At 45.9% G+C, this 10951-nt stretch overlaps 1 protein-coding gene across 3 annotated transcripts in view; it reads left to right on the forward strand.

The window, feature by feature from the left end:
- Usp20-33 (Ubiquitin specific protease 20/33) overlaps nucleotides 1–9884 on the forward strand; it is a 134581-nt gene extending 124697 nt beyond the window's left edge. For 2 of the 3 annotated variants that reach the window (XM_084587958.1, XM_084587957.1), the window contains 3 exons: nucleotides 1463–1543; nucleotides 2461–2583; nucleotides 9762–9884. In XM_084587958.1, the coding sequence (XP_084444084.1) occupies nucleotides 1463–1543; nucleotides 2461–2583; nucleotides 9762–9811 (254 nt within the window). In that variant the 3' untranslated portion in view covers nucleotides 9812–9884. Of the gene's footprint in view, nucleotides 1–1462; nucleotides 1544–2460; nucleotides 2584–9761 lie in introns of those variants that run through there. The other variant, XM_084587959.1, reaches the window with a different exon arrangement.
- The last annotated feature ends 1067 nt before the right edge of the window (nucleotides 9885–10951 follow it).

A 10951-nucleotide genomic window follows, 5' to 3' on the forward strand; every position in this document is an offset into this window, starting at 1 on the left:
CCTCTTTCTGGCTTTTGTCAAGGTAGGATGTCGCAGAACTGATTCTATTTACTGCGTATGCCTAGATTAGTGTAAGTTTCCCTCCTCGAGGCCTCTTAGTCGCGATCCTCCTCAAGAGCCCTAAGGTTTGCATCGCGTAGAATAAAATGTTTAGGTGTGCTGTTGATGGCATAATAGCAGTGTGCTGCCCACTGAGTGCCACTAGGCCTAGCTCGTTTTATGTCGTACCTGCAGTTGATGGCATTTTGGGAGCGGCCGCTATCTGTCCTAGGAGGTTTGGTTCTGTACCGGCACATTATAAAGACAGTATCATGCCGCCAACTATCCCTAGTTGTAGACTTAGCGAGGCTTAACATTGTAAGATTTTTATTGTAGCATAATTTTGCATGAATGCTTTTGTTTTGTTATTCACAGTAATTACTCACATATAGCTCAACACTTTTAGTGAGAAATATGGATTAGTGAGATTTTTAGTAGGGGCAGGAGCTTGCTCTTCAGATCTTTTTTTTTTTTTTTTTCAATTAGTTTGTTCTGCAATTCCGCAATTACGCAAGTTCTGCAATTACGTAGTTCAGAAACTTTCCAGAACAGTTGGTATCATGCGCCGATATTGCTTTAATTTTCCTACGTCAGTTAACATGTTACTTTACCACTCTTTGTTCTCTTCCATAGCCAACTACGGATGTATGGTGTGGGCAACAACAACAGCTGAAAATATTAACAAACTCACTGTCTTACAAAAGCGCATTATACGCATTGCATGTAAAGTGCCGTATTTCTTCCACACTGCAAGCCTTTTCCATCAACACAACGTTATACAAATGAAGTCCATGTATCACTATAGGCTGTGCTATAAATATAAACTCGCCATAATAAAAAAGGATGACTTCTTACTTACACTTGCTGGGTTAGAGCAAAGCAGAACTGTGTATGATACCCGCGCAGCAGAACCTTGGCATGTTAAGAAATGCCGCACAAACTATGTCAAACAAATGTTGCAGCATACCTTACCGACCCTTCTGAACCAGTTGTACTGCTCCGAAAATATAGATTTAATCAATATTTCTTTGAAAGAATTGCCCCAAATGTTCATGTAGTATTGTACTGTACAAGTACAATGCACTGCGTACTAAAAGTATGTCTCTTTCTTTGTGCCGACGATGTTTTTTTTTTTTTTCCCTCACATCTTCTTTGATGTATTGTACTCCGCCGCCGTCAATGCTGCTCTGTAAGAGGAAGCCAGGACCTCTCAAGCTGTTTATACAGCTTTTTCCCTGGCTGTCCTCGCAACACCAGTTGCGGAAATAAACCTTCAACCTTCTGTGGGTTTCTCTCATGGCCTGACCTGAGTCGCTTTGGGACGTTAAACACCACAAATAAAACCAAACCAGATTGTTCTGCACCATAGGGCAACACAGTAACTCGTTTAATTATGCTAATGGGAGGATTTTCTCTCTTTCAGAGGCACCTGGTCCCATAGACAACTGGTGCATCTGCGCAGCTCCTAGAGGTTCGGGTTCCCTCCAGCAGAGCTTGCGTCCTGGTGAGAGTTTTCTTCTTTCTTTGCTTTCCTTGCAACAAGGCTGGTGTTGTAAAGGCATCATATTCAAAATTGTGCACAATCAGACATTTCTGCGCAGACACTCAGTTACGCCTCTTTATGTTGTAGCTCGTGTTCAGGGTTTACGTAGCTAGAAACAAAAGTGCCGCACTGATGTGTATTTCGGTGCCTTTGCTATCACGTGAATGATGCTGAAATGAAATATGAAACCGCTTTCTCCAGCAAACCAGCTAGAAGTTTGAGGCTTTATAGTGTACAAGGAGTCATGAGAATTTCAAGCAGTCTTTACCTATAAAGTGCAGAAATGGAGAAAATCTCTTCAGTGCTGTCATCGGTATTTATATAGCTACCTGCATGGCATAATAGGTTTCGTGTGATCATCATCATCTTGTTGGCCCGACCAGTAGTCTCTGCAGTTGGTTAAATAAATACGGTCATGTCAGGTCAGAGAGCTTTGATGTTAGAGGTGGCATTGAAAGCGTAGGCAGTGTAAATGACATTGTTGAAAGTGTACCTAAATGCTTATGAAATGCATTAAGAGTGGCAAAAAGAACCTGAACTCTTATTTTCGGAGGCTCTGGAGCTCTGGAGAAGGTATGAAATCACGTTTAGTGCCCCGGCCTTGGCGACTCAGTGGTCAGGGGGCCCGACTGCTGAGCTACGGCAAAACGCGGGGCACCCAGGTGCCGTGCAATGTCAGTGCACGTAAACAACCCTAGGAGGTCGAAATTGCCAGAGTCCTACACTAGCATCCCTTAGAATCGATACTACTTTGGAACATTTGAGCCCCCTTTGCCAGCCAAGTCTTGTTTAATGTACTTTCGAAGGAGCAGCATCTTTATATATTTTGTGTGTGCTTCCCTTTTAACCAACAATTGTTCATTTGTTGACCCACTCAGGTAGTGATTATGGCTCCCTCTCGGAGGCCATGTGGCAGTTCCTGCAGGGCAGCTACGGAGGAGGACCGCAGGTAGTCTTGCACACACGCGCTGCAAACCCTCCTAGTCAGCAGCCCCCACCAGGTGAGCCAGGTACTCTTCTTGCAGTATGTAAGCAAGTCTCCCACCTTGAAAATGTAATATACCAAATTTACTTCATCATTTTCTGGTACTGGGTGAAATAGGTGCTTGCTTTGGTTGTGTACAGTGGAAGACCATTTGATGTTCTTCGCCGCATGACTGCAGTTATCAACTCTTGTGGCTTCTTTAGTTTCCGTCCTTTTAAGGAATTGGCTCTTATTAGCCTGTCTCTTAGCCTAACACTGTTGGCACCAATGTCTGCATGCACAGCGCACCTGCCATGGTTGGCAGGTGGCGGAGTGTAGAACGGGAGGTTTCCCTAGGAGACAGGAGGAACAGTAAATGAGGGTAAAGGCGATGAGTGGCTGGGAAGGTGGTGACAAAGTTTGAGGACTGTGCAACCTGAGGGTGGCTACCGTGGGGGAGAGCGTTTTGGCGAGGGCTGAGGAATGCGCAGCCAGAGAGCAGAGAGCATTTGCCACACATAGAGCCCTGAAGTTGGCTAAGTGGCAGCTATGGAAGGAGGAGGCTAAAGGTCAATGAATGGTCAGGTTGGATTCCATTCCATTCAAAGCCATTTTTCTCGACTTTGTCAGTGGCTAAAGCGCCAAACCCTTGCTTTTTCTGGACCTAGCAGCTCATCATAAGCCTGAGGAGAATGGAATGGAATTGGAATACAATAGTTTTATTAACCTAGCCAGCTTGCATCAGCCATGGTGTCGCATGTTTAGATTTGTCAAAAGTTGCCCTTAGTCTGTAACAGATTGTTTATTCTGTAACTTGTGCAGCCCCATTCAAGAGCCTCAGAATAAACTGACATATTTTGTCTGCTGAAGCGAATCTCAAGCTGTTAACTTTAAAGGAGCACCTTATGTGCTAACAAAACATGTCAATATACGTAAATATGTTAATACAGTAGAACCCGGTTATATTGAACCCGGATATATCGAATTTTGGTTATATCGAACTCACGAAATATCCCCTTGAAAATCCCATGTAAAAGTATAGGAAAGCCGCGTCATATATCGAACTCAATTTCACCGGTCATTCGATATATCGAACTCAGCACCACGCACTGGAAAGTGTGCCTTCCCCAAAGACGATCGCATTACCCTTGGCCGTTTGCCGCGGGACGTTTTCAAGCCACGCGTGGAAGGAATGAGAGGGGACAGTTCGGCGACGGCTGGTCTGGGCAGCGGCGCCGCGCCCATTCCCCAAAGGCGCGCGCATCTGCAGTTGTCGTTTCCCGCGCGCCAACACATGACGTTTGCAAGCCATGTGCGTGGGTGTGCCCAATCTTTTGCTGAGCTATATCTCTCCTTCAGCACGCGTAACGCATGCGCCAAGCCAGCTCAGCCCGTTTTCAGACAGACGTCGGACGGACGCTTTCTCCAGCGTGTGTTGCAAACCCTCTGCGTGCGGCGGCGGACGTGCCTATGGCGCCTGCGGATGTTAAGAAGCGGCAGGTTTTTTTTTTTCTTGTTTTTTTTTTTCGAGTCATCCTTTCTTATCGTTGTGCTGTACCCGCGGCGTAGCGTAAGATATGGCGGCTGCGGACGTTGAGAAGCGGCAGGTTTTTTTTTTGCGGGGATGTTTATTTTATTTTTTTTATCGTTTATCCTTGCATCGTATGAATCAGCGAAAGCACGCGGTCAGCTGCTGCGATCCTGACGCCCGCCCCAAGCGCGGCGCGATAAATCGAACAAGGCTTGCGCAATCAAGCCATCACGGGCACTCTGCCAAGTTCGCTCCCCGCCACTGCAGGAGCTATCAAAAGATAAACGCGCCCTGACATCGCTGCGCAGCATCTTGGCACGCTGCCAATGAGCTGTGGATGAGACGACCGAAACGGACTGACGCGCGCCATCGACATGCAAGCGAAAATGCTCGCGATTTCTGCCACCGCGGCGACACAGAAACCTTGTTTTGAGCTGCCGCGGTGGCTCGAGCGGCGAGAGGGACGCAGCTCCAACAAGTTTGAAAATTTTTGCTCTGTCGCTGCCACTCGTCGCTTGCATGTGAGCAAGGTGGCCTTAACGCTTTTTTTTTTTTTTTCATATTCTCGGGTGCAAAAGTGGAGGGTGGGTTCATTATGCGAGTGGGTTGATTACGCGACAAATACGGTATCGTTTTTTCGTATCGTAAGTACCGTCACAAGCCGATTTCTGTATATCGAACTATTTCGCAATCCCCTTCGAGTTCGATATATCCGGGTTCAACTGCATGGCTAAAGAACAACTAGCCCAGTGTAAAGCTTAAGGGAGGACGCGGGCTTTGAAAGTCGAAAAATCACGAAAAAGTCGGCTTTTCAAAAAGTACATATCTCGGCTGTATATGTTATAAACTACCTTTTCTATAATTACAAATGCCTAATTCATCGTGGAACTGCTTTAAATTAAATATACAACTGGGCGCGGCAGCCCCAGAGCTTGCGTTCTTTGTGCGCTCGCTGAATCGCTTCACGTTTCACCATTTTTGAGATCGCCGTGATCATCGCTCGTTACGAATTCTGATGGCGTGTTTTGAACGGTTTTGTGCACTTTGTGGATTGTCGCACGGTCGGCCACGATGCGCGTTAAGAAGTTCAAAACAGTGCATACGTTGTCGTTCTGTGAATGCCGTCTAAATCGCGAAGTTAGCGAAGCGCGTTGCCAACGGTCGCGGAGACCGTTGCCTCTGCTACACCACTATTAGACCGACTGCGCTGCCACTTCCAACTGCGTATCTTTCGCGTCAACGTAAGGAGCCGGCGTTTGAAGTGTGCCTGCTCTACCGACCATATCAACCTCGACAATCTCGGCCTCCCGTATCGCGTCTGTCATCGCAAGCGATAACGCGTCGTCAGCGTCGTCCACTGTTCGCATGAAAATGCACTTTTCGAGGCAATCGGGGAGGTAGAGGCACAACGTGCTGCAGGGAAAAACAAACTTTAGACTTGAAAATGCTGTTTTAAACTTCAAGGGCCAGTTTCTGGAATTAATTTTTTTCATGGTATGGTTGCTTATTCCCGCAGTATCTCTGGAATCGATACTCGGATTCTCACCTGGTTTTTTTTTATTGTGTGCCTGAATAAATTTCCGAGGGCAAGACAAGCTCATTTTTTCAAAATATTGAGTCTGGAATTTATAATAAACAATCAAAATTAGGGTAATGCAAGTCCAATTAGTGGCATTAACCTCAGTGCACTGCTAAAAATTTTCAGCAGGGAAATTAAAAAAAAAGGGCTCTGTCTTGCCCTGTGGTACCTATTCAGGAACCTTCGTAATGAATTTCTTAGTGCCAACGCATTTTGCAAGTTCACTAGGCATGGTACAAGGAACCCATGTGAACCATTCTGATATACTTCTGTAACTTGAGTACCAATGTGCGCAGCTCCTTGAAATTTTTCAGTTATTCAAATGGCTGTGACATGAGTCTACCCTGAAAATTTCGTTCAATTATCTCAAGAAACAAAAAAGTTAATATTCAAAGGTATTCAAAAAAAGTTGGTATTCAAGAAAATGCAACCAAATTTTGGTTGCATTTTTCTTGTTAATGATGCATAAGACATTACTGTACATGTTCATCATGTGGCTTCCACTTACGAGCGCTAAATCGTTGAATTTTAATTTTCTCGTCATTTTCAGTTTCGGCTTTAACTGCCAAGGGATGGCTATGACGTCATAGTAAGAGTCGAAGTCTGCTGAGGGATGAAAAGAACTGCGATATACAGTAGAATCTCGTTGATACGATTCCCACGGGCTCCGACAATAAAAGCGTATTATCCGAAAATCGTATTATCCAAAACGGACTCCAAGAGATCGCGAATAATACATACTTGGCACAGAACTTGCTTTTATTAAAGCACGTTAAAATAATCCGTCACTTTGCGTTGCACTTTTTGCTTTTCGAGGTCCTGAAGAAAGCTTTTTTGGAACTTGTAGAAACGAGTAGCAGTTTCCTCACTCAGCTCCGCAGACGCGACAAAGCCACGAAGCCCGTCCAAAGCTTGGAGTGCACCGTCAGTATTTAATGGCCGACGATCGCCGCTGCAATCTCCGGCGTCTTGGTTGTCATCGTCGTCGCTCTCCTCTTCAGCGGTAACATCTGCAATGATGTCTTGGACGGTGCGCAATTCGCATGTCGCCAGTTGGTCGTCCGCCGATACAAACTCTTCCGGAGACACGCCGACATCGAGGTCACCCCAGTCCGGGATGTCAATCTCTGCGCTGTCAGCTCCATGTTCCTCCGTATCGCCAGATGCACAAAAAAAGCCACACTTCTTGAAGCAGTTGGCGATGGTGTCGGGTTTGACGCGATCCCATGACATCGCTAGAAAATGAATGGCATCAAGAAGATCCACCTTCAAGCTGGCATCTTTCCGGTCAATCTTGGCCAAAAAGCGTCTGACCAACAAGCTCCTAAAGTGAAATTTCACGTTTCTGATGATTCCTGCATCTAGGGGCTGCAAGTGGCTGGTGCAGTTGGGCGGCAGGAAAATTACTCTGACGTTTTGCAGCCACGAAGTATCGACAGGGTGCGCGGCACAATTGTCGAGAAATAGAAGAATTCTACGGTTCTCAGCACGCATCCGGGCATCCAGATGGGTGAGGAACTCTGTGAAAAGGGCTCCGGTCATCCATGCCTTCCTATTCGCTTTGTAAACGACAGGAAGGCGTGGGTTACGCGAGAAGCAGCGTGGCTTCCAGAACTTGCCAATGACGGTAGGCTTGAGCTTCTCGGTTCTATCAGCATTGCAGCACAACAATACGGTGACTCTTTCTTTGCTTTTTTTTCCACCTTGACACGTCTCACCTTTCATACTGAGACTTTTCTCGGGCTGGAGGTTGATGAACAACCCAGTTTCATCTGCGTTGAACACGTCCCTTGGCTGGTATTGAGCAATCACCGCCGGCAGAGTCGAAAGCCAGTTGGAGACCTGATCTTGGTCGGCAGACTTCCCTTCGCCGGAAACGGTTTTATACGACAGGCCATGTCGTGTTTTAAAACGATGGAGCCACCCGCCCGAAGCTTTAAAATCTTCAATGCCCAACGAGAGTGCAATCTCATCAGCTTTCTCGTGAACAACTGTCCCGTCCACGTTCACGCCCGCCGCCCTTACTTCCCTGAACCACGCCAGTAGAACCTCTTCCATCTTGCCATGCTGGGCGCCCCTTGTTTGCTTCACGCCGGCGCCGAAGACTTGAATGTTTTTCCGAATTTCTTCTCGCTTGCCGACGATCGTGTTCAGCGTGGAGACAGGCAAACAAAGTTCGCGTGCCAGGTCGACACGTTTCTTCTGCGGATTGTCGTCGACTTTTACGAGAATATCAAGTTTTTCTTTCAGCGATAACGCTTTACGCTTCCTAGACATGGTGAAGCGCACGGGTGAAACGCGGCACCAAAACAAAAACGATAAGTGCGAAGTGCAAGCTGAATGCTCGGAAAACCAAAATGGCAACGAGAAATGGCAAACACAAAGCCAACAAAGCCTACAGCATCGTCAATGCATGCGCCAATCACTGCTTCTTGGTCACGTGATTTTACCGTGATTACTATGTCTTAGGATAGATGGCGCTAAAAACCTTCGGTGCGCTTCGGCACTTTTGTTGTGCGAGCTTGGGAAAATGGCTCCCAGAGGCCGCCACACTGCTGCAGACGCTGTGCTGAGGCACAGCCGGACTCGAGCCGAGCCGAGCCAGGCCAAGCCTCGAGCATACGAAGCGCATGTCGTCGCGTGTTCAGTCCGCCGTGCCTGTAGTTTCGCTCGATGCGATAATTTCAGTAGCTCTGCCCACCCTCTGCAAAGGACTGGCTCTGATGTCATCATCATAGTTGGAGAGATGTGATTCCTACACGTATCTAGCAAAGGTCATGTCCAACATCGAAAATCGGCCACGAGCGCTAGGGGAGTTACGACCACTGCAGCTACTGTCAGATCCCGCTAGGACACTTTTGCTGCCTCCTGGCGCGAAAATCGAAACTGCGCGAGATTTACGGAAGACGTTTCCACGATCATATTATCCAAACCGACGTGGAAATACGATCGTATTAGCCGTACAGAAATGCATTACCTCTATAGGGCATCGGCCGGGAACGAAAAAAAAAACGTATTATGCCGAAAAGCGTATTTAGCCGAATCGTATCAACGAGATTTCACTGTAATCACTGCTTATCTACTTGTTGTAATTCCTGCTCTTGAGATAGGTTTGCTTTATTATTGTGGTGAGTTAAAACAGCAAAGAAGCGATTATATCACTGTTTTTGCACCCCTTGTGTGACCTAGATTTCGCTTTGATGTCACATCCATCGCTCAGCTCTGAAAACCAAAACCAAAGCTGGCGAGAAAAGAAATCTGATTATAAATTATGCAGTTGTCGTAGATCAATATCTCGTGATGTACAGTAATACCTCACGCACTGTTGCAAAGGATAAAACACACAACCAAAGATTAGGTATCTATACTCCTTTAACACTTTTTTGGTGGATGGCATGTTCATGATGGAGCTGCAAAAATGCTTAAAGACCGTACTTACTGCCGGTGCACATTATACGGTTGTGGCAGCAGGTAGGAAGAAGCGCTATAAAGAGGTCAGTGAGGAGTCTTGGTGTGAATAAGTAAAAGAAGCTAACACTATGAATGTTGATGAAAGAGATGTGCAGTCGGTTTGTCGAAACCAAAACCTCTCTGGTGTGAACCAAAGCTTACCTGTTCTTCTCCATTGCCTAACACACGCACTTCGCTTGGCCTTGCTGGAAAGGGTATTCGTTATGCATAATTTCCATCCGAGACTTCGTTACAGAGCACACTTCATTCAACGTGAGCCATTATGCTTCACGAACTTGAATGCTTGTTCCTTTCAAGGATCTCCTCAGAACTATTTTACTCTTGTAGTGAGATTTGAAAATAATTCTTACTATGTTGCTCTTAGCATATTAGTGTAGTTATATTGTTTTTAGCTGAAAACATTATACCCAGTAATATGCACCCTTAGGGAAGTGTTGATCATAAAATGAAGGTTTTCACCACCTTTTTCACTTTGATTGTGATTCATAATCACGCATAATGCGTGATGCATGTGCGCATGTGCAGAAGCTTGCGGTGTAGCTAGCAGTAATTGTTTTCATGGTCTTCAGTAGTGCACATAGCAGTGATTATACTTGCAAATTGTAATCAACTTTACTGTGGTCTTTCCCTTTAGGTGTTGTCCGGCAAGCATGCAGTGAAGACACTCCTGAAGAGTCCTTGTAGGCAGCAAACTTTGGCGAGCATTTTCTTTGTACATAGATCTCCACAATAAATCTACACAGACAATTCCTCAGTACACAGCAGTTTGCCTGCTTGAATTTCATTGCCCCCCCCCCCTTTCTTTTCTTTTTCATGCTCTTGTTCTAGGATTATAGATATCGAATAACTACCAGCCTCTTTTAGGCAAAAGCATTTCAGCAACCATTGAAGAGAAAGGGGAAGAAAATTGTGTGATATGCATAAGCCAGGTTCTTGTTACTGGTGGAGAATCTGGAATGGAATTCTCTATAGTTCTAATCAGTATTGACTTCCTGCAGCAGATCACAACAGCAGAAGTGTGTGTCAAAGGGGTAGTCTGCTCTTGAAGACCAGCATGAAAATATTAGCAGGCAGTAAAATCTCATTGATACAATCCCACTCAATATGTTTTTCAGGGTAATATTTGTGTGTGCGTGTGTGTGTGCGTGCACGTGTGTGTATGCGTGTGTGCGTGTGTGTGTGTGTGTGTAGAGGCAGCATTAAAGTCCTAGTGGGAGATAGATGATAGCAACTGCAGCAGTGACGGTGCTCGTGACCAATCATCAGTGTTTGCCTAGATACCTTATTAACTCTTAATTATTGTCCTTGGTTCATTTGTGCACCCCGAACTCATTACCCAGGCTTATGAAAAAGTATTTATTTGCATATTTTATGCTCCTGCTGCGCCAGACTACCAGCATGCATATGCGGGTGCGCGCAAGGCAGACGTGGGAAGATTGGCTCAGTTGCGTCACAGTATGTGGCTGTGAAAGGTGTAAGTGGCGAGAGACGCCGGCCACACCACTTTAGGGAAAAGCGAAGGCGTGCCTGCTGTGCAAGTGAGGGTAGCATAGACCAGTAATCTGCACCCTGGCCATGCCAGTGCACAATCCCAGCATCACCACATATAAAAATTCATTCATTCATTTGTTAATTACTTTCTACAAAAAAAAATTACTGTATGCTGTCTACCCAGTTCTCTAACGCTGGCAGTCACACTCGTGGACAAACAGTTGCGAAAGCAAACTTTCGGAATCGGGAAACCAAAACTGCTTATTCGTTGGCTGTTCGGTTTGCAAGCTAGTGAGCCTGTAAAGCCTTTAGACCTTTGGGGACAGTAGTCAG

The sequence above is a fragment of the Amblyomma maculatum genome, chromosome 1 (genome assembly GCF_055883805.1).
Source record: "Amblyomma maculatum isolate TAMU_Amacu chromosome 1, ASM5588380v1, whole genome shotgun sequence".
NCBI classification, from domain to species: domain Eukaryota; kingdom Metazoa; phylum Arthropoda; class Arachnida; order Ixodida; family Ixodidae; genus Amblyomma; species Amblyomma maculatum.